Source organism: Peromyscus leucopus, chromosome 4 (assembly GCF_004664715.2).
Source record: "Peromyscus leucopus breed LL Stock chromosome 4, UCI_PerLeu_2.1, whole genome shotgun sequence".
Classification (NCBI taxonomy): Eukaryota; Metazoa; Chordata; class Mammalia; order Rodentia; family Cricetidae; genus Peromyscus; species Peromyscus leucopus.
In genome coordinates, this window is record NC_051066.1 from 98,391,385 (window position 1) to 98,414,608 (window position 23,224).

At 51.5% G+C, this 23,224-nt stretch overlaps 1 protein-coding gene across 1 annotated transcript in view; it reads left to right on the forward strand.

Annotated features, from left to right (window-relative positions):
- Positions 1-3: 3 nt before the first annotated feature.
- The window catches only part of Duox1 (dual oxidase 1), a 34,464-nt gene continuing 11,243 nt past the window's right edge, over positions 4-23,224 (forward strand). Inside the window, 24 exon segments of the mRNA XM_028878735.2 lie at positions 4-96; positions 1,711-1,819; positions 4,207-4,290; positions 4,702-4,866; positions 5,662-5,849; positions 5,994-6,195; positions 6,365-6,531; positions 6,918-6,978; positions 7,078-7,152; positions 7,155-7,173; positions 8,900-8,990; positions 9,723-9,825; positions 10,084-10,256; positions 11,911-12,086; positions 12,344-12,462; positions 13,109-13,246; positions 13,916-14,029; positions 14,743-14,942; positions 15,500-15,685; positions 18,766-18,991; positions 19,174-19,267; positions 19,493-19,668; positions 21,901-21,970; positions 22,497-22,619. Of these exon segments, the coding sequence (XP_028734568.1) occupies positions 1,762-1,819; positions 4,207-4,290; positions 4,702-4,866; positions 5,662-5,849; positions 5,994-6,195; positions 6,365-6,531; positions 6,918-6,978; positions 7,078-7,152; positions 7,155-7,173; positions 8,900-8,990; positions 9,723-9,825; positions 10,084-10,256; positions 11,911-12,086; positions 12,344-12,462; positions 13,109-13,246; positions 13,916-14,029; positions 14,743-14,942; positions 15,500-15,685; positions 18,766-18,991; positions 19,174-19,267; positions 19,493-19,668; positions 21,901-21,970; positions 22,497-22,619 (3,008 nt within the window). The 5' untranslated portion in view covers positions 4-96; positions 1,711-1,761.

Sequence of the window (23,224 nt, forward strand, 5' to 3'; positions counted from 1 at the left end):
GAGCTGGAGAGGCAGCCAGAACCGAGGCGGCTACAGCGAACCCGGACCCAGGCCGGAGGCAATCCGCAGTCCCAGGCTGGGGGACCAGAGGCTAAGGTCAGATCCGAGAGCGTTTCTCCCGGCCGGCGGGAAAGGGTTCTCCGAGGGAAGGGGTTCTGAGGCGGGGACAGAGGGGGAAAGGCTCACTGGTGGGTCCCCCCTTCTGCAGAACGGGAAATGTAGCCTCGTGTACCTACCTTCGATCTTTCCCCGAGGCTGAAACAGACCTCGCTAAGGCCTGAGCTCAGCACACTGTGGTTTTGAAAAACCAGGGTCATCTGGTCCTAAGCACGTTGAGTGACCTAGTTTGTTTGGGTCTAAAGGGTTGCTTCGCACCAGCACGTTATGCCAATGAGGGACTTTGGGTGTACAGTATACAGGCATTACTCCCTGCTCTTCCAGGTTGGGAATCTCCGTCGTCTTAACCCATCTTCCTCTCACTCCTACCCCGGGGCCCACAGAATCACCATTCTAAAACTGTGGTCTGGAAACATGGCCATGTGGGGCAAGAACCAGGCAGGCTTGGTACTCACCCTGGTTCTACCACTGCCTGGGGTTTCATTGCCTGGGAGTTGTGCCTTTGTTTCCAGATTGTCTGGGGAGTCACCACGCCCAAGTGTCTCGTGTAAATTGTTAAGGACTACCTACCCACAGGGAATTTTTAGGATGGCTACTCTCCTTGGCAGTTTGTCTCCAGAGTCTGGCCTGCAAGCCCACAGGCCGTTAGAGATGGAGTGCTCTACCTACATTTGGGGTCCAGGTTCCTGAAGACTTGATGGGAAGGGGAAAGAGGTCAGACTGTTTGGATTAGGGAAGCACAAGGATGGCCAGCCACTCCACCACATCCAACTCAACGTTTCAAGTAGCCAGAGCCCAGCTCTTCACATGTTACCAAAGACCACACCCGGAAGACTCTCTAGGATAGATGCAATACGGAGTTAGGTTTTTTTCCACTTGTTTAGTAGGAGATGGGGAGGGGGTGAGGCCCCTCGCTGGGGCTTCTCTCCTTGGACTGGAGGAGTTCTGGCTAAAGATGAGGCCTTCTGTGAGCACAGGGCTTTCACCACCTTACCCCCAATCTTTAGGACACCTTCAGTGAAATTTTGCCAGAGGAGTCCTGGCTGGAGTCTCCTCCTGTCTGTTTCTCCGTTGTCCTCCATGCTTTGTTGGCCTGTGGAGGAAAAGCAGGGCTGAAAGATAAGCCGCTGACGTGGCCCTCTTCTGAGTCTACGCACTCACAGGAGCCACGCTTCAGCCTCTGTCAGCCTTCACCATCAAGTCGGATTCTGATCACAGTTGCTGAGAGGTGAACAGTCCAGGCGCATCCACCACCAGGACGATGGACGAGCTTGGATGCGGCCAATGTTTTCACTCAGATCCCAGTCTGCCGGCCGGGTCTCTCAGTCCCCTCCTCCCAAGCAGTGGGGCAGACTGTGTGGGCAGCTGGGCCAAATCGAGGGTTTTCAACTACTGAGAAACTAAAGGTCAACCGAGCCTAGGTCATTTCTGTACACAGCATGTGCTCATCAGTTATCTGTTGAATGAGTGAGAGACCTTCGGAGAGAGCGAGCCTCTTGCTTTGCTACCCAAGCCACGTGAGAGGCCCTGCAGAAGGCTTATACTGATTCTCTTGAGTAGCTGGACTCATTCTTCTGTCCTATGTTTCTCTAGGTCTCTATTTGGAAGCTTTCCAACACTTAATCCCTCATTACCACTTTCATCATGGGTTTGCACCTAGCTCTGGCCTGGATCCTCCTGGTTGGGACGTTGGCCTGTTTGGGTGAGTACAGACTGGAGGAGAAGCTTTTGTAGGAGCCAGGGAACCTATGTCCACTGATCGTCTCGAGATGTGTCGTATCAGTTCTTGTTTCTAGCTGTCGAATAAATGGGTAGGTAGTAGAATGAAAATAATTTCTTCTAGTATGGGGCCCCTTCTCCTCCTCTGTCTACTATCCTTTTTGTTAAGGTAAGTTCTCCTGACTTGAAATAGGAAATACTTAGACACATAAGATAATAAAGCATCTTAGTGTAAAATCAAACCCAAAGCTAAGGAGGAGTCACCAGTGTTTTTAAAATAAAATGGGCCGGGTGGTGGCAGCGCACAACTTTAATCCCAGCACTCGGGAGGCAAAGGCAGACGTACCTCTGTGAGTTTGAGGCCAGCCTGGTCTACAGAGTGAGTTCCAGGACAGGCTCCAAAGCAATACAGAGAAACCCTATCTTGAAAAAACCAAAAACAAACAAACAAATAAATAAAATAAAATGGTCTTAGGCAAGGGATATAATTTAGTGGTAGAGCATTTGCCCAGCATATATGAGGGCCTGGGTTATATCCCCAGTGCTGAAAAAAGAAAGCACAAAATAAAATAATAGCATCAGAACACAATATGGCCCACAGCAATTCCATCTTTGGAATTCTTAGAGCTTTAGAATTAGTGGCTGTTCCCTATAATCCAGAGCTCTGAAGAGGAAAGTGGACCCACGATGGTACAAGGTGGGTTAAAAAGAGCAAGTCTCTAGCCTGCTGTCCCAGGACTTTGGAGATAGAGGCAAGAGGATCAACCATTTTAAGTCATCTTCCAGTATATAATGAGTTCAAGGTCAGCCTGGGCAACTTGAGACTGTCTCAAAACAAGCAAACGAGCAAATCTGGAAAGTGTTTTGCATCTTGGGAGATGATAAAGGAGGATAATCCTTGTGAAGTAGCACCTCCCGGCTGGCGGTGGCAGGACAGTGATATGGACCTATGTTCTCCCTTGCCAAAGCTGCTTACCTTTGAGTTCTTTCCAGTACTCTCCTTGGGGCTTCATTTTTTCTCCCAGCTCTTGCCTCTGATCCCTAAGATACAGTCTTCCCCAGAGACTCCTCCCTCAGCCTACCACCAGTTCATCTCATTTTAGAGGTCTTATGTGAGTGGCTGTCTACTGCCCCAGATCTTGAGTCAGGTTCAAATATGAGAGCTTTAGCTGTTTTCCTTCCTGAACCCCTGGTGAGTGTGTCTGTATGTGCACCTGTGTGTGCAAGCCAGTGTGCAAGCAGCACCCACAGCTTCGACATCCTGTCTTGGTCTAAGGACAATCTGAGGAGTGGGCTCCCTCTTGCCAATAGAGCCCTTTCTTCTGTTCTCTCGGGTGAGCAGAGAAGAAGTCTTCTAGGTTTTTTTTTTTTTTTTTTTTTTTTTTTTGGGGGGGGCGGGGGAGAGGTCTGGTTAGTCACCTGACTTACTGACAAAGAAGATTCCAGACCCTCCCTTCTTGTCCTGCTTCCTCAGCTCTTCCCCACAACAGCCAAAGACTCCCTCCTGGACTGTGGGTTTTTTACAGTAGCATTACAAACAGGAACAGGGCTGGAACGGAGGCTCAGCAGTGAAGAGCACTGGCTGCTCTTCCGAGGACCTGGGTTCATTTTCCACATCCAAACGGCAGCTCACAACTGTCTGTAACTCTAATTCCAGGAGGTCAGTCACCCTCTCCTGGCCTCTGTGGGCATCAGGCATGTGTGTGGTACACAGACATGCATGCAGGCAAAAACACCCATACACATAAAGTAGACAAATTAAAAGATGAGGAGGGAACAAAGAAACAGGGACAAGATGTTCCAAAGGGGGAAGGGGCAAGGTCATCTCCATGACCAGTCCTTGGTCTCACCCAAGAAACTGGGAAGAAGACCAGGGTAGCGGTAACACACCCTGCCTTGGAGCTTTGTTCAGTGGGAAAGAGCCAAGCCCCTCTTCCCAGGATGGGTCACAGAATGACTTGTCCTTCCCAGTTATAGGGTGGGGCTAGCTCTTGTTTCATACGGTATTTGAGGGCCTAGGATAACTTCTGTCCTGTTGTGTCTCCCAAGGACTTGAAACACGAGGAGTCCAAGATTGTGCATCCCCTTCCGGACTGCCGCTCTCCTCCCTCTTCTTGGAGGCCACTTGTTAGCAGGCACTGCGTGCCCGTGCACCATTTCCACTTTGGTAGTCAAGGCTTCCTCCCTGGGTGGCTTAAAGAGCAGGCTTGAGTTTAGACAGCACCTTGCCCCGATTTCTCCCTCTGGGCCATACTTCCTCCGCCTCCTGCTCTTTCAAGAATCAGGATCGCAGGGTCTGTTCTCCCGTGGCCTGCTTGGTCTCCTCTGCATGCACTTGCCCAGCTGCTCTTTCCCTTCATTCTCACACAGGAGCCCAGAACGCCATTTCTTGGGAGGTGCAGAGATTTGATGGATGGTATAACAACCTCATGGAGCACAGATGGGGCAGCAAAGGTAGGTGAGGGCAGAGTTAGCCCGAGCATCAAGGTGGTACTCTCCAGTGGAGATTGAGGGTTGGCAAGCATCATCAAAGGCTGCCGGTATCTAAGGCTTTAGGATTCAAGGTATGGAAGGAAGATGGAGGGAAGCCTGAGAATGGAGATCAAGAATGCTCCTTGGAGTACAGAGATTGCTCAGTGATTAAGAGTACTTGCTACTCTTATGGAAGACCTGGGTTCAAATCTTCTAGGTCCAGCAGTTCATAATCACCTGTAACTCCAGGTCTAGGGGTTCTGATGCCTCTGACCTCTACTGGCACCTGCACTGACAGCCAGCCAGCCACACACACACACACACACACACACACACACACACACACACACACACACACGAAATCCATCCGTGTCTTTACCTCTCCTGTGCCAGGCTCTCGTCTGCAGCGCCTCGTTCCAGCCAGCTATGCAGATGGTGTGTACCAGCCCTTGAGAGAACCCCACCTGCCTAACCCCCGAGACCTTAGCAACACGGCCATGAGAGGTCCTGCAGGGCAGCCCTCGCTGCGGAACCGCACAGTCCTGGGTGTCTTCTTTGGTGAGAACACCAGCCTCCGGAAGAGGACAGCCATGGGGGTTCGCTGCACACCTCAGTGCCTAAGGAGTCGGGGGATGGAGAAAACATATGATGGAGAATGAGGAAACAAAGGTGGGGGGGTGAGAGATGGGAGAGCAAGCCGTGAAACAGGGTAGGGGCAAAGGCAGAAGCAGGGAGGACCCATGCTGAAGTCAGGTCTGACAGGGGCGTGAATCTTCCTTGTGTTGGAAGACCACGTGCAGGCAAGGCAAGGGCACCTCTCTGTTTGGGGTGAGGGTTGGGGTACAGACTGTCTCTGGGACCCTGCTGCCCCAGTGGCTGCTAGAACAGGCTGAGAGAAGGGTCCTGACCTCAGCGGAGAGCTGTGTGGGGGTGTTAGGGTATCGCAAGCTCACCGACGGTCCTGCAGCGATGATGACTTCTGCTGGCCATGTTGGCGCGCCGTGCTGGCTCCCATGTACTTCCTGCTTGGCTGCAGGCCTTCAGCGAGGCTCTGAGCTACGTGTTGGAGCTGGTGCTGACAACCCGGCCTGCTGAGGCATCACCACCGAACACCTCCCAGTTACCAAGGAGACTGCCAAACTGACAATGACAACATCTTAGAGCAGGTGTAGGCACAGGCAGGCCAGGAGAAAGAGAGCTGGGAGGAAATGTGGAGGTCAGGTCTTGGACTTGCCCATAATAAGAGATGACTATTCTGAAGCTTCGAGGGGGGCGGGGGAAGGACTCCATACCTGAGGCAGGGAAGAGAATGGCCTTTGGCTGGCCCAGCAACCCCTCCTGCATTATGGGCAGGCTACCACGTGCTCTCGGACCTGGTGAGTGTGGAAACGCCAGGCTGCCCTGCAGAGTTCCTTAACATTTACATCCCGCGTGGGGACCCCGTGTTCGACCCTGACAAGCGCGGGAACGTGGTGCTGCCCTTTCAGAGGAGCCGCTGGGACCCCAAGACCGGACAGAGCCCCAGCAACCCCCGGGACCTGGTGAGGCCAGGCAGTCAGTCAGGCGGGAAGAGAGTCTGCAGCTGGACCCGCTGGAGGCCTGGGGTCGGGCTGGGGAGGCTGGGCAGGGTGAGGCTCTTTCCCACCCGCAGGCACCTGACCCCACACACCCACATGTTCCCACAGACCAACCAGGTGACCGGCTGGCTGGATGGCAGTGCCATCTATGGCTCCTCTCACTCCTGGAGCGACACACTCAGGAGCTTCTCAGGAGGACAGCTGGCATCGGGGGTCGATCCTGCATTCCCACGGAAATCCCAGGACCCTCTGCTTATGTGGATGGCACCAGACCCCGCCACGAGGCAGGAAGGGCCGCAGGAAATGTTCGGTGAGACTGAAGGGTCCTGGCAGAAGGAGCAGGGTTGGAGGCATCAGGCTGATGGGTGGAGGGCTGGGCTGGAGGGGTCTGCCTGTGGGTCTGGGCTCCCCTGGCTCATGGTGTCCTTCATCTCCTTCCTCCACCCCCCACCCCCGCCACCATCTCCACATGGATGCAGCCTTTGGGGCCCAGCGCGGGAACAGGGAGCCCTTCCTGCAGGCGCTGGGACTGCTGTGGTTTCGCTACCACAACCTGTGTGCCAGGAAGTTGGCGCAGGAGCACCCACATTGGGGGGATGAGGAGCTGTTCCAGCATGCGCGCAAGAGGGTCATTGCCACCTACCAGGTGAGTGGTGCTGCCTGCCCCTTGCCCACCTGTGTGCAGGATCCAGGGAGGCTCTGCTCCCCCAGCAAAGCTTCCCCAGTCTTGGACAACGCCCCTCCTCCTGATGTTCCTTTCCAAGATGGCCCCTCTTCCTGGAGAGCCCGAAACTACTGTACATGATAGAGAGGCAGAGCTCTGTGTCAGATCATTTTGGGTTTGATCATTCCTTAACATTTCCTTCTCCTCAGTAAATTCTTTGAAGAACCTGGTTCTTAGTGCCATTGTTTTTAAATCTTTCCTCCCGTCATCGTCTCTCCTGGGTCCTCATGTCCACATGTAGGCTTTCCTGGGCTCAGTGACCTGCCGGGCCCAGTCCTACACACGTGTCTTTACCTCTTGATTCTCAGAACATTGCGATGTATGAATGGCTGCCCAGCTTCCTGAAGCAAAATCCCCCAGAGTATGCAGGTGAGGTGAAGCGGATGAGAGATGGCCAAGTATCTTTTGAAGGAAGGGTAGGAGTGGGGATTTACAACCTTAACGTGCCCATTTCTCCTCTTGCCTCAGGATACCATCCATTTCTGGACCCCAGCATCTCCCCAGAGTTCGTGGTGGCCTCTGAGCAGTTCTTCTCCACCATGGTGCCCCTGGGGTCTACATGAGGTAGGAGAGGGGTTCACATATTTGTACCTTGGACCCATTATTGACAAAAACCTGCCTTCTGGAGCCCTCAGGATAGGGTTATATCAGTTTGAAGCAGCTTTTTTTCTAGAGAGAATAGGGAAAATGGAGAAACAAGATTTGAATAGACCACTGTGCATCCAGCTGGTTGTCTGCAGTCCACAATCACATGTTTTATTTGTATGTGTTTGGTCACTGGTTTTTCAAGACAGGATTATGTAGCGCTGGTTGGCCTGGAACTTGTCAAGATCATCCTGCCTCTGCCTCCTAGGCTGGATTACAGAAGCGCGCATTTGACTGATCAAAAGAGAAATGTTTACATCCTTTAGAAATGTGTACCTATAGTTGGTTGCATGGCTCATGTCTCTAAAGTAGTCCCACCTGCTTAGGAGGCTGATGTGGGAGAAGCGCTTGAGCTCAGAAGGCCAGTGTAGGCAAAATGGGAAAACTTCATCTTAAAAAGAGAAAGAAAGAAAGATAGGAAGGAAGGAAGGACGGAAGGAAGGGAGGGAGGGAGAAAGAAAGAAGTGGTACATCCTTATAGTCTCTAATCCCAGCACTTAAGAGATGGCATAAAAAGGAACAGGAGTTCAGGGTTATCCTCTACTACACAGAGAATTCAAGGCCAGCCTGGGTTACTTGAGACCCTCTCTCAAAAGAAAGTACAAATACATATAAATAAAACTATCTATAGATGATATGCATATGATAAAAAATAGAGGTATGTAGTTTACAGATAGCCAGCCCTTATAATGTTAGGCTCCCTATCTACTCAGTCAACTCAGATTTTAAGTATTTGGAAAAGTTCCTTCTGTACTGAAAATGTAGACATTTTAGGGCCATTCTTTCTGAAATGATCAGATCTAATGACTATTTAGATAGCATTTGTGTTCTATTAAGTATTATAAGAACGTAGGGACTGGGGAAATCTCTCCATTGGTAAAAGTACTTATCACTCAAGCACAGGCCCCTAGTTCAAGAGTTCAATCTCTTGACATCCTGTGAAAAGACAGATGTGGTGGTTCAAGCTCGTAATGCACATGCTGAGAAGACAGAGACAGGTAGACCCACTTCGGGTGGCTGATCTGTCAGCCTAGGCTAATTGTCAAGTCCCAGGTCCCAGTGAAAGACCCCCAAAAAACCAAGCTGAGCAGTTTTCAAGGACTGACACTGAGGATAACCTTTGGGTTCCACATGCATGTATACACACATATATACACACCCACACATGTGCTCTCACCCAATCGTACATGAATATGTCTGTGCATAAACATACATACCAAGACCCAGAGATTACTTAAACTGTGTGGGCTGATATGCATAGATTATAGGCAAATATTATGCCATTCTACATAAAGTTGTATGCATCAGTGGATTTGCTATTTTTGAGGGTGCTAGAACCAGTGTCCAGTGGCTATCAAAGGACCCCTAACTGTGTGTGCACGGCTGCTATCTCTGTGTGTGTTCTTATCCACATGGAGTGGGTGCGGATAGAATATATCTATGGCCAAATTTTCAGACATTTGGTCAGATGGGAGATGGGAACCTTCCAAAAGTCTGACTGTTCACTAACTACCAAGGTCAGATGCCTTGATCACACAGCAAATAGGAAAGGTGGGACCCCTGGCTGAAGTCTTGGAGACCAAAGCTGATGTCTGACATTAGGACCCTGTGGTCTCAGTAACCATTCTTGCTCCTTACATTTTAGGAATGCCAGTTGCCACTTCCAGAGGATTGCCAATCATAACTCAAGTTTCTCCAGAGCCCTCCGGGTCTGCAACAGCTACTGGAGTCGAGAGGTCAGGGTTGGAGACATATATTGGATATATATATATATATGTGTGTGTGTGTGTGTGTGTGTTGTGTATGCTGTATGTGCATGTGTCTGAGTGTGTGAAGAAAGTAGTCAATGGGGCCGAAGTAGGCAGCTTGGATGGGCCAGAGTGAAGGGGACAGCTTGGGGACCTGGTCAATAGTCAGCCCCCTAGCCTCACCTAAGGGCTATATACATGAAGGACAGGAAGGGAGGGGGCACTATGTCACTGTTCCTCCTAGGTATCTCCTCCCTCTTTACAGCTCCAGGTCCTTGGAGGCTCTGGAGCACCGAGACATGCTAACCCACCTAGGCAATAATTGCTTGACCATGGCGTATATACCCCTAGTCTGGGTCTCTCTTCTAGTAAAAGGAGAACAGCAAGTTCAGACAGGTCCTATGACTTTTCCACGGTCACCCAGCTGGCTAATGAGAGAGCAGAAATGGGCGTCTAGATGCTCTAGTGCCCTTGCCCATCATCGTGTCAAATCTTCTAGGAGAGAATAAAAGTTTAAAGATCCTCTGTGCTCCAACACGTCAGCTTTGGGTGGGACTCTCATTTACCCTGAGTGAAGAATTAACCTGAAGCTGAGAAATGCCCACCAGGAGCAAAGAACATGACTGAGTGGGCTCAAGGGTGTGGCAGATGTGGCAGAGGGAGCCAGGCTGCCCAACCTCTGGCCCCATGAGCCACGTCCTCTTCTCCTCACTCCTTAAGCACCCAAACCTAAGAACTGCTGAAGATGTGGATGCGCTGCTGCTGGGCATGGTCTCCCAGATTGCTGAGAGAGAGGACCACGTAGTGGTTGAGGATGTGCAAGGTGAGCCCGAGGCTGTCCCTGAAGGCTGTGAATCTCTGACCCCTGGGAGGAGATCCAGCTGGACCTGCAGAGGCAGGCAGAGAGGCAGGGCTGAGGGCTGTATGTCACCCCTTGCTGAGAGAATTTCTGATCCACTGACCATGATCCCAATTCCTTCCCCATGGCTCAAATGTTCCTGGCATTGGTTGGAGTGGTCTGGGCTGGAGGCTGCCTTGGTGGCCCTCGACTTTCTCCACCTCTTCAGTCTTTCTTTTTCAGATTTCTGGCCTGGTCCACTGAAGTTCTCCCGTACAGACTACCTGGCCAGCTGCCTGCAGCGGGGTCGGGATCTAGGCCTGCCTTCTTACACCAAAGCCAGGGCAGCACTGGGTCTCTCTCCCATTTCCCGCTGGCGGGACATCAACCCTGCACTCTGGAGGAGCAACGACACTGTGAGGAGGGCTGAGTGGGAGGGCCTGGGTACCCCATTTCCACACAGGGAAGATGGGTGGTAAAACATGGTGCCCAGAGACAAGCACTTCGTGCAAGGGCAAAACTCATGCATGTCGCTTTTCCCAACCTTGTACACCAAGTCCAGATTCCAAGAGATCCCAAGTCCAGCAGGATTAGACTTTTGAGTCTGAAGGCCAAGGTCCAGCAGATATGTATTGACTGTCTATTGCACCCAGTGCATGTACTTGGTAGACACTGGTCTTGTTACTCTTAACGATCCTAGAGTGGGTATTGCAGGTGCTTGACGTAGGAACAAGCTATGTTTCTGTGTGTCAGGTTTCCAGCTGCCTTCACCCTACGTTAGCTGTACACTCTGAGCTATCACCTGTGGGCAAGTGGCATTGCCTACTCATCAACAGACCAAGTTGATGATTGCCTTACCATTTTGGCACATTCTCCTTGGCACAGTCGCCTAGGCATAGGGGTGTTTCCATAATTGTGTGCCTAGCGCATTGTGTTTTGTCCCTCCTGGAGAGTTACTGGGAAGAATCAAAAGGCATATTATAAGGAAGTGCTATGCCCGGCGTGGTGTCTCTTGCCTATAATTCTAGGATTTGGAAGACAAGGTAGGAGGTTCAGGAGTTCAAGGCCGGCAAGTTCCAGGCTGGCCCAGGCTCCAGGAGACCCTGTCTGAAGAAATACTCTCCTCACCCCTCCACAAAAGTAATGTGTACAGTGGTCTCACAAACTTAAAGAACATTTTTTTTATAGAGATAGGTAGGAACCATGAGACAAATCAATATCACAGTTCGTTGGCTTCAGCGAGGTATCATGGAATGAATCTGGTCAGGTACTTAGAACACAGGTAAAGAACAGGAGCCAATTGGATGGCTCGGCGGGCAAAGGCACTTGCTGTTAAGTCTGACAGCCAAGTCTCATGCCCCAGGGCCCACGGTGGAAGGAGTAAGCCGATTCCTGAACGTCGTCCTCTGGTCCCCACATGTGGATCATAGTGCAAGCCATATACAACTTACACACACACAAATTAAATTAAAAAATAGAATTAAGTTAAAAACAGAGTGGAAAGCTCTGGGACTGGGTGAGTGGGCACATATCTCTATCTCAGCACTTGGGAGGCAGAGACAGGAATACCTCAGTTCCAGGCTAGCCTGGCACACAGAGGGAGACTCTGTTTCGAAACAAGCAGCATGCACGGTGATCCCCCTGCCTCAGTCTCTCAGTGCTGGGATTACAGATGTGAGCAGCTGGGGCCACAAATTGCTAGGGATTTAGTTTTTTAAAGGTTTTTTCTTTAACTCTAAGGATAGAAGCCTTTTAAAATATCATTCAACCTCTTACATGCTGATTTGCTTTTCAGGTTCCGTACCTTCTTAAGAAATTATGTAGAGGACTGGCTGTTGGTTTTATTCAAACTTCACAGAACAGGAAGTTGAATATGTGGAAAGTTGAATATGTGTAAATGAGTTAATTTATGTAAAGCACTCAGAGCAATGCCTGGGGTGTAATAGATACTCTCTCGGAATGAGTTATTGTTCAGGTCATTTACTATTATGATCCCTGCAGCTAATCCCTGGGAGCTGTCTCTTTGCCCAAGGCTGATTGCTGGGTCCTCTCAATCATCCTGTGTTCCAGGTGCTGGAGGCCACAGCTGCCCTATACAATCAGGACCTGTCTCGGCTGGAGCTGCTCCCAGGGGGGCTTCTGGAGAGCCATGGGGATCCTGGACCACTTTTCCGCACCATTGTCCTTGACCAATTTGTCAGGCTGCGAGACGGTGACCGCTACTGGTTTGAGAACAGCAGGAATGGGTAAGGCTTGCCTGGGCCTTGTCTCGGATCCACTGTGGCCTGGACCACAGGCCCTCGGCTTGGTCCTACACAGCCCTCCCAGGCCTCAACTCCAGCCCCTCTGGGCCTCCAGAGTGAGGATTTGTCTCTGACAGCTCCCTAGGCTGGCAGACTCTCACAAACAGCTGTGGACCAGGGACTCTGGGCATGGGATACCTGAGTGTGGGGTCCTAGGTCTCTCCCTAACCATGACAGCTCCCCACCTCTCCCATGCCCAGACTGTTCTCTAAGGAAGAGATTGCAGAGATCAGAAACACTTCCCTCCGGGACATTATAGCGGCTGTCACCAAGGTGGACCCCAGAGCCCTGCAGCCCAATGTCTTTTTTTGGCTTGCAGGTAAGGGATCTGGAAATGGCTGGAGGGGTGTAGGTCCAGTCTTGTCCTTCCTCGACTGTAGGCTTGGTCTGATGTGCCTGGATGAACACTCGAAGTGTGGTGTGAGCTAGGGTTCTGCCCTTGAGAAGTTTGGTTTTGGGCGCCAGGGCTGTCACATACAGTTTCCCTGTGTACAAGCCCAGAAGGTGACAAATTGGGGGGGGGGAGACCAACTCGTTCAAAGACCCGGGGAGGACTCGCGTTCAAACGGGATGTGAGTAGCATTGGGAGAGCCAAGTGAGAGCAAGGTTATTATACTCACAGGGGTGGTGAAAGAAGCGTTCTCTCTCTCTCTCTCTCTCTCTCTCTCTCTCTCTCTCTCTCTCTCTCTCTCTGTGTGTGTGTGTGTGTGTGTGTGTGTGTGTGTGTGTGCCTGTGTGTGTGTTAGAGAAAAGGGTGTTGTTAGAGATTTTGAAGTTCATACTGGGACCTGCTTGCCACCCACACAAGCAAATGCCATGATCTTGCTACAATGAGGGGGGGGGGTAAACAGCCCCTTTCTCTCTAGTTCCCAGAATACCCTCACCTCCTGTTATCACCCTTCTCTGTGAGCTTGTGCCAGATTGTAGCCCAGTACCCAGTCTTCTGACCTCCTCTGCCTCCCCAGGAGACCCCTGCCCACAGCCAAGTCAGCTGAGCACCGAGGGCCTGCCAGCCTGTGTCCCCCCCTTCATCCGGGACTATTTCAAGGGCAGTGGATTTGGCTTCGGACTCACCATTGGGACCCTTTGCTGCTTCCCCTTAGGTAGGAGAGTGATGGGTGGGCAAGGTGGGGCTATTGGAAGGTGTCATCTAGGGGGTGGGTTGGGGTTGTTTCGCCTGTGACAATGAATGGTACAGAGCAACTGTCCCTCTGGGTGGGGAGGAAAACACAAGGGGAAGGAAAGGTGTCTGGCTGCAGATAAGTGAGCTCCGAGGAGATTTGCCTCCTTGATCTCTGGAGGTGTCCCCAGGCCTAGTCCTGGCCCACACCTGTTTGTAAGAGCCTGCCAGCCTAGGGGACTGTCAGAGACAAATGCTCCCGTGAGAAGCAGAGCTAGGGCAGACACAGTTTCTGGAGCAGGAACACGGTGAGGCTGTGGCTGGGTGGCCCAGCAGTCTGGTATGGTGTGTCTAGCTTGTGGCTTGGGGAATCCAAGTGTGGCCTTAGTCCCTGGCTGGGAAGGGACCTGAGTCATGGACGTGTTTGGTGACAAGACTGATATTTTAGACATTATCCAGAGCTCCCCAGGGGAGGCAAAGTCGGTCCTTTCTTGGAGCCTCACACAGTTTGAAAGTTGTGCCGTGCAGCAGGGGAGTCAGAAGGCAGGACCAGTAGGCACCCTTCCCAAGGAAAGGAGCTGAGAAGGGAGCGACTCCCATCCCCTCCCACCCTCACTGTGCCCTGAACACCCTACCCTGCTCTCGGCCTCAGTCAGCCTGCTCAGCGCCTGGATTGTGGCCCGGCTTCGGATGAGGAATTTCAAGAGGCTCCAGAGAAAGGACCGGCAGAGCATCATGTCTGAGAAGCTTGTCGGGGGAGTGGAAGGTAGGCCTGGGGGTAGCCAGGGTGGAGATGGGAAGGATATGACTTAGGGATCTGGTCCCTATCCCCATCCCAGGAGCCTGTGGAAAAGGCTGCCCGTGATTTAGGGCTACTGTAGGTGAAGCCTGGGCAGGTGAAGGAAAGGCATGGTAGGCACCGGACCTGCAGTTTTCCAAGTTTCAAAGCTCCTCCCGATGATCCTAAAGAAATGGAATGTGATACAGCAGTGGAAAAGTCGTAAGATCCTGCTTTCATTTCAAAGGGCTATGACTCACAATTCCCCGGTGGCTTTGCGGCATCTTACGCTGGAATTGGAGGCAACGGGTAATTAATGAAGGTCTGAAGTCAAGCATGGATTGGAATCTTCATGCCTCCGCTGTGGACTGGCTGTTGGTCGTTAGGCAGATTTTGTTTTAAAACTCTAAACCTGTTTCTTCTTATCTGTAAAATGGGGATGCTAACGGTGCCTGTATCTTAGGTTGTGAAGAAATGCAATAACTCATTCAAAGCACTACGGTGAGCATCTAGGAAGCACTCAGGGGACAGTGGTCCTTTTTCTCCTCATGGGTTAGAGGAGCAGCAGAACTGTTGAGGAGAGAATGACCCTCAGGGCCTAGGAAGGGGCCACGCTGCTGCCGAGACCCTCTCCTGGCGCTCTCTTTCTTGATGTGGTCTGCTGTACCCCAGCTGACCCAGCCTGGTCTCTCCCTTTCCAGCCTCGGAGTGGCAGGGCCGCAGGGAACCCTGCCGGCCGGTGCTCGTACACCTGCAGCCTGGACAGATCCGAGTAGTAGATGGCAGGCTCACCGTGCTCCGTACCGTCCAGCTGCGGCCCCCACAGCAGGTCAACCTCATCCTGTCCAGCAACCGTGGCCGCCGCACCCTGCTGCTCAAGATCCCCAAGGAGTATGACCTGGTATGGCCTAGCTGGCCCCCATCACAGATGAGGCAGTTAAGTGGAAGGGAGGGAACACTGAGCCGAGAGGCAGGGTTTCTGGCCTCTGGTCCCCAGATGTAGTGACTGGTAGAGAGTTAAATATGAATGTGTCTGTCTTGTCCTGGACCGTGCTGGCTGACACGGTTTCCTCGTACTCTGGCGGCCACCGCAGCTTCCTTCTTTATGAAGGATGCTCTTATACGTCCTGGTTAGGAGTTCCTGGAAGAACCCGGGTCCTCTTCCCTATTCTCCCATTTCAGCCAAGTGGATTTTCAGGCGCTTGGAGGGGAGTTAAACAGGAGGCTGACTGTGGGTTCCGACGACCCCACTCCCAATCCACTCCACTCTCTGCTCCCCTCCCCACCTCCGGCTTTTGTCCTGTATGGAGTAAATGGCTCACGTAAGCTCATATTCCCTTCTGTAAGTGGAACGACGGCATCTCTTTTGCAAGGCCGCACAGATGAGGCCTCGTGTGATCCGGGTGAAGCCCCGTTCTCTGGGAGGCTCTGACCTGGCTGCTCCTGCTGCCTTTCTAGGTGCTGTTGTTTAACACGGAGGAAGAGCGGCAAGCCTTGGTAGAAAACATCCGGGGGGCTCTGAAGGAGAGTGAACTGAGCTTCCAGGAGTGGGAGCTGCGGGAGCAGGAGCTGATGAGGGCGGCAGTGACGAGGGAGCAAAGGAGTCACCTCCTGGAGACTTTCTTCAGGCACCTTTTCTCCCAGGTGTGTGCGTGGGATCAGATCCGGGGTGTGTGTGTGTGTGTGTGTGTGTGTGTGTGTGTGTGTGTGTGTATGTGTGTGTGTGTGTGTGTGTGTGTGTGTGTGTGTACCTATATGGAGGCATCCTTACCTGCTTGAGGCCATGTGGGTGGTGTCTCAAGGTTTGAATTCTCAGCTCGTAAGTCTCCCATGATTTAGGTCAAGTCACCAGACTTTTTTATGCTCCTGGAGTCCTAGGCCAGAGACCAGATCTGGAGGGGCGGAGCTAGGGGCCTGTCCCAACTAATTAGGTTCAGCCACTTGCCTCACAAACCAAGGTAATGGTGGCTAGTCAGGGAAGGAATCTAATCAACATGTGGGGAGGACAGAGAGGGACACTGCCACACTGTCTTTGGGGGGGGGGAATCCGACACATTCTTCCAGATTGTACAGGAAAGGGCAGAGGAGGGAGCCCAGAGGCACTGTCAGTCGGCCTTAGTCAAGACACGGTCTGGTTGGTTAGAATTTCAGTTTCGGTTCTGCACACTGATTCCCGAGAATGTGTTACTCCTTGTCCCTTAGGGAACATTCTGGTTCCCACAAGATGATTCACTTTGCTTAGGTGAGCAGCTTCAGTTCCTCATGGAGTACCTGCCTCTCTTTGGGGAGTAATCTCACCAGGGCTGGCCTGCCTGACGGTTCCGCTGCTCCTGAAGACAAGGGGACTGCATTTAGGCAGTAACTACAGGGTTCAGGCTCCTTTGCAGGGGTCTGGAGCAGGTTGTAAAATCCGGTGGCCAAACACCTTTGTTACGCTCACCTCGACGTCTTCAGCCTTGAAAGGGATGAGGTAGATTAGGTAGATTTAGGGCTGGTCACCCTAATACCACAGGAAGTTTTTTTGTTTTGGTTTTTTTTTTAAAAAAAAGGTTTGTTTTAATTATGTCCATGGAGGCAGGGAGGTGCACACATGATTGTGGATGTCCACAGGGCAGAGACAGCACATCCCTCTGCAACTTGAATGATAGGCAAATGGTTGTGAACCTCCTGAGAAACCGAATGTTGGTGCTGGGAGCTGAACTTGGGTTCCCTTGGAAAGCAGTCTGTGCTCTCAACCTCCTAGTCTTCTGTCCAGCCCGAGCAGGAAACCGAAGCCTAAAGGAGATACACATAGATGCCAGGATTTAATCTGCTCTGAGGCGTCTGTAGAGCCACACGAAGAGCTGGTGCTCTTCTGCAAAAATACTCTCTGAGTTCTTTTCACACTTACTGTGGAGATGTCTCTACCCATCTCAATCCTGTTTCCCAGTGTAAGACTCCAGGGAGACAGTGTGCAGGAATGAAGCAGAGCAAGCCGGTACTGTGCCCCCCCCCCCGAGACATAGTCCATCCCTTCTTTGGGGAGTGCACCTTGAAGCATTAATATCTACCATATGGACTTGTGAGAACTACCGGAAAGCTGTGAAAAATTAGGTAGAAGGGAAAATCCCAAGACCGTTGTTCACATCTAGTACAAAATTAAAGATAACCTGGATAGAACACTGAAGTGGAGCTAGGAGACGAAATGTAGAAAGCATGGTGGCACACAGTTGTAATCCTAGCACTGTGAAGGGAGAGAACCGGAGGATTGGGAGTTCAAATCCAGCCTGGACTACTGTCTTAGAACCAAGAGTGTCTGTGGATGTCACTTCAGTGATGAAGTGCTTTCTGGGATGTGTAAGACTCGGGGTTCTGTTCCCAGCATGGGGCTCAAGGTAGACATAGATACAGTGTGGGTCCCAAGAAGCTAATTGCTCTACTGGGATGGTGATGATATTCACACAAAAGACTGACTGGTAAGGGATGCAGATTATAAAGGTGATCCAGGAAACACATGATCTAAGATGGTAGAGAAGAAAAGCTTCCAGTCTGGTGTGAGATCATGATGGAGGTAAGACTGGAAAGGGCACAGAGTTGGAGGAGGTTTGGCCCAGGAGAAAGCAGTGGGTAAGACTGAGCAGAGGGGCACTGTAAGGGAAAATTAGAGTCTAGAAGGAGCAAGCTGGCTAGCTGGGAGAGAATTCATACAGGAGGCTGTCATTTAATGGGCATGTGTACACGGACTCTGGGCCAGATAAACTCTCCAACTACTGAATATAGAGTGTGCACAAGAACCAGGGGACCCTCAGCTGGTGGGGTGGGGCTCTTTGCTAGGGCACAAGTGGGATCTGGGTGCCTGCACTCAGTTCAGATTTCATCAAGATGAAGGGAAGACCTCGTTCTGGGAGCTTCGTGGACGGTTAGGTCTCCCCATAGCTGCCCTGTACTTTCCACTTTCCGACCATTTCCCACACAGCCTCTCTTGTCGATCTTCATAATAACCTGTGGGATAAGTAGGGCAAGTGAGGAAAGGAAGCCCAGACAACCAAAGGGATGTGCCTGAGGTCATGTAACCCATCGGTGGCAGGGTTGGGACATGAACCCAGATCTCTTACCTCCAGCCCCAGGCTCTTTCCACTAAAGCACCTTGTTTGAAGCTGCAGTGTTTGCCTCATGAAAACACAGCCAGGCTTGGACTGAGCATCTGTTGACAGGCAGGAAAAACAGGTATTATAGCCTGTGGCCTACCTGCTTCCCTCACTGTCTGTCCTCTGGCTGGGGCAGTCCCTGGGTGAGATGGAGATGGCCTGTAATAAGAATTCTCCTCTCCCAACCCTTTAGATGTAAAACAGACATAGTCTCAGGCACCCCAAGGGAGGACTTCCGCTTGGCTTGGATAGATCTGGGAGAGAATGCTGTTGGCAAGCAAGGCCTAGCTTCCATTCTCTCGACTTTCTCTCTGACGCTTCTCCCCTCTCTGTGTCTCTGAACATATCATGCTCAGGTTACAGCGTGTGTGGGACCTCTTGGTTGTAACTCCAAACACCCAGGTTGGGTCAAATGGGCACACTTGGTTCAATCAGCTAAGTCAGGCCTCTGTAGTATAAATGTAACTTACAGACCTGGGCTGCTTATGAGGGTATGTGCTGGACAGATGCCTCAGAAAGTGGCCTCACCCACCCGCAAGTGAAGGCTGCCTTCTCTCACCGACCTCCCACCTCACCCCTGTGTCTGCCTGAATGCAGGTGTTAGACATCAATCAGGCAGATGCAGGGACTCTGCCCCTGGACTCTTCGATGAAAGTGCGTGAGGCCCTGACCTGTGAACTGAGCAGGGCTGAATTTGCGGACTCACTGGGCCTCAAGCCCCAGGACATGTTTGTGGAGTCCATGTTTTCTCTGGCCGACAAGGATGGCAATGGCTACCTATCCTTCCGGGAGTTCCTGGACATTCTGGTAGTCTTCATGAAAGGTGAGAAAGGAGAAAATAATTGTTCAGACAGAGGTGGGTCACTGAAGCTGAAGTGTGGCTGACCTGTTGGAAACAGAGCCAGCCCTGAGGCTAGGTCTTTAACTATGGCAGATGCCTGGAAGTCTAGTAAGGGGTTCTGGGGGCTGGGTAGGGCTCTCCTCACAGAATCCTCCTTCTTTCAGGCTCCCCCGAGGAGAAGTCTCGCCTCATGTTCCGAATGTATGACTTTGACGGGAATGGCCTCATTTCCAAGGATGAGTTCATTAGGATGTTAAGGTTGGTTCACTCCAACAGCCAGGAGAGTCAGTCAGGACGGGGCCTGCCAGGAGGAGAACGGCCCATCAGAGGGAAGGAGAAGTCGGGCACTTCCTCCTCATCTTTGTAACCAGAGCCTTGTAGAACCAGTCGGGAACTTGGGATTCAGCTAGCTGGGACCCTGTTGTGCCTCCCCCCAAGGCCTGGTGGGATAGTCAGTGAGTTGGTGCCCGCTCCCAACCCTAGGTCCTTCATCGAGATCTCCAACAACTGCCTGTCCAAGGACCAGCTGGCTGAGGTGGTGGAGTCCATGTTCCGGGAGTCCGGCTTCCAGGACAAGGAGGAGCTGACCTGGGAGGACTTCCACTTCATGCTGCGGGACCACGACAGTGATCTCCGATTCACGCAGCTCTGTGTCAAAGGTGGGGTTGCCTGGCTGGCAGGGCTGACCTAGTGTCAGGCATAATTCCTTCATACTTTTAGGAGCCCACAGAAATACTTCACTTAAAAACCAGAAGAAAAATCAATAGAATAATGAATACATAGTATAGCCAGCATGGATTATATTCTCTTTTATACCCATGTAATTATCAAATAAAATCGCAAGTTTATTTTTATTTGTACAGAGGAAAGGGCCCAAGAAGGGTAGAAATGCCTCGGGCCCAGGAATGTAGCCTGGCTCCTGCAGTGGGTGGGGTGAGGGTGGGGTGGGATACTTCTTTTGTTTAGACAGAGTCTTGCTATGTCATGGCTGGGTGGCCTGGAACTTGCTATTACACCAGGCTGGCCTTGAACTTGTGGCAGGTCCTCCTGCCTCTGTTTCCTAAGTGCTGAGACAACAGACTCCTGCTACTACACCCAGTTTGCGGTAGGAGATGTTGACGGGAACCCTGCTTCTCCTGGATCCTTGCCAAAGCCACCCCACCCCGCACCTCCAAGCTTAGTGCCCAGAGCAGGGAGGAAACAGTGTCTCTTTGTTACAGCTCTGCTTGGGCCAGGCTACATTCTCAGTGACTAGGTTGTATGGTTCTGGACAGAGGGTGGTGTATTGGGGGTTTTATCCCTCCAACTCCCACCCATCTCCTGGCTAAGTGCTCAGTAAACATTTGCTGAGTACATCGAGACTCAACGCTGCTGTCATCCCTCCTACTCCCTGCCTTACCTGTGCCTGACTCAAGTGGGTGGGGGCCAGGGTCTGAGTGAGGGAAGGGACCGATCACAAAGGCAGGGGGTCTGTGTGTGGCCTGCTCTGGGCTGTCACAATGTCTTCGTAGCTTGAGATTTTCCTTGCGACATGTTGAGGCCGAACCCAGTCCTTCCCGGGATTATGAGAAAAGTGGGGGCTGGCAGCATCGTTGGGCAAGATGTGGATCAACTTCTGCAAAGGCTTCCTCAGGCCTGAGGGCAAGGGGAGCTGGTGAAGAGGAAAGCTGATCCTGTAGCTTCCTAGGAAGCCAAACAATGAGCACTTGGCCTGAGGGCAGAGGCCAGGGAGGCACCTGGGAGGGAGCCAGGCTACACAGTCCTGGGGATAAGTCAGGCCTGGGGTGACTGGGCAGGGGACTGAGGATTCAGTGGAAGGTGAACAATGGGCAGTGTCTCCTTCCCCTTGTAGTCAGCACTGGGCTTCGTTCTTCCCTTCTGATCTTATTTGAAAGGATCTGACGTGACAGAAAGGACTCAAGGATTTTACAAACAGCTCTTCTCTTTCGCCAAGACTGGGTCGTGATTACTATTGCGCCACATTTGCTGTTTGCTGAACAGTTGGAGAGCATAGATATCTCTGCTTGGTGTTACACACTTGAACTTGGGGTGGAGAGATGGTTCGGTGGTTAAGAGCACTTGATGCTCTTGTAGAGGACCAGGTTCGGTTCCCAGCACCCACACGGTGCTGTAACCAAGTTTCAAGGGATTAGATGTCCTCTTCTGGCCTCCTCGGGCATCAGGCCTGCATGTGATACACATAAATCCATGGATACAAACACTCATAAACATAAATTTAAAATAAATAATTCTTTAAACACTTGAATTTCATGTAGATCAGTTTACTATAAACCAAGACATCTCTGGGGTTGGTTCAGAGTTTAGAAGTGGCTCCAGGTCTCCTGTAAGAACTTGGATTTGCCAAGCAGTGCACACCTTTAATCCCAGCACTCTGGAGGCAGAGGCAGGTGATTCTCTGTAAGTTCAAGGCCAACCTGGTCTACAAAGAGCACTCCAGTACAGCCAGGGCTGTTACACAGAGAAACTCTGTCTCAACATCTCCCCTGCCCCACCCCCCCCCCAAAAAAAAAAGAGAACTTAGATTTGCAGCTCAGCCTTGCCTTGCTCTCAGTGTTTAGCCCTGATGGGAACAATGAGATGAAGTTTTTATGATGATGATGATGATGATGATGATGATGAACATTTCCAAACACAGAAGGACTTTTGAGTGACCTCTGTTATAGCTCTCTATCATTGATTGGTAGATAGGTGAGTCCAGTTCTCACTGGGGCCAGGAGCTGAGGTTGGGGTCTCCAGAGGCAGGATCTCCTCTGGATGGAGACTTTCAACAGGTTTGAACATAGGAAAGAGGGGAGGGACCCTGTGCCTTGAGCTAGGTTCCCCCAAACTCTGGGCTCTGAGCTGTTCCCTCACCAAGCTCTGCATCGCAGGGGTGGAAGTGCCTGAAGTCATCAAGAACCTTTGCCGTCGGGCCTCCTACATCAGCCAGGAGAAGATCTGGTAAGCTTCCATCCGGAAATATTGGGTAGTTGTCCTTTTGTCCCTAAAGTGGCTGAGGTTGGGCACCCGCCCCCATCCCATGAGGCACCTTCATGCAAATAGAAAAAGGGCCCACTTCCTCCAAGTGGGTACATCCTGCATCAGGGTGAGGAGAAAAGCTGCTGAGTTTCGTCAAAGCTCACTCAGTGCCGGTGCCAAGTGTCCTTGTAGAGGACACATTTATATATGGAGACCTAAACTACTGGGATGTCTGTCTGTCTGTCTGTCTGTCTGTCCGTCTGTCCGTCCGTGTGTGTGTGTGTGTGTGTGTGTGTGTGTGTGTGTGTGTGTGTGTGTCTCTCTCTCTCTCTCTCTGTCTCTGTCTCTGTCTCTCTCTGTCTGTCTCTCTTTCTCTCTGTCTACCTATCTGTGGGACTCCTGCTGTCCTGTGTGGAGGGTTTTGATCTTTCCTGGACAAAGTTGGTTTGAATGCAGAACAGGGCAGCAGGAGGTCGGATGGTAGATGCCTTTTGCTTTTCCTTCCTAGCCCTTCGCCCAGAATGAGGACCCACTGTGCCCGCAACAACAAGACTGAGGCATCACCCCAGAAACTACAGTGCCCCATGGACACAGACCCTCCTCAAGAGATTCGACGGAGATTTGGCAAGAAGTATGCCTGCTTTGCCCCTACGGTCTGTGCATCCCTTCAGCAATCCATGCCATGGTGCTGGGCACTCTGCTTTATAGGCAGACAAATACTCTCTGCCCCAGAATGCTTTGGTGCAGTGAGCCTGGTGTGCCTGTCACTACAGTTCCCTGCTGATAAATGCTAGAATGGAAGGAAGGACAAGGGAGCTTCAGGACTCAGGGATGTTTTCTCACCTCTGTCTGGGAAATCAGAGGGGCCTTCATCGAGGGCCCTGCCCTACTTTATCTCTGAGATAAAACCATGACCAAAAGCAACCTGGGGAGAAAAGGGCTTATTTGGCTTACAGGTTACAATCTATCACAGAGAGAGGCCACGGCAGGAGCTCAAGGCAGGATCTTGAAGCAGAAACCTCGGAGGAATGCTGGTTTCTGGCTTTGCTTCCTCTTGCTGTTCAGCTACCTTTCTCATACAGCCTAAGCTCACCTGCCCAGGGATGGCACTGTCCACAGTGGACTGAGCCTGCCTATATCCGTTAACAAAGAAATGTCCCAGACATGCCAATCTGATGGAGGCAATTCCTCAGTGGAGGCTCCTTCTTCCCAGGTGTGTCAACTTAACTAAAGCTA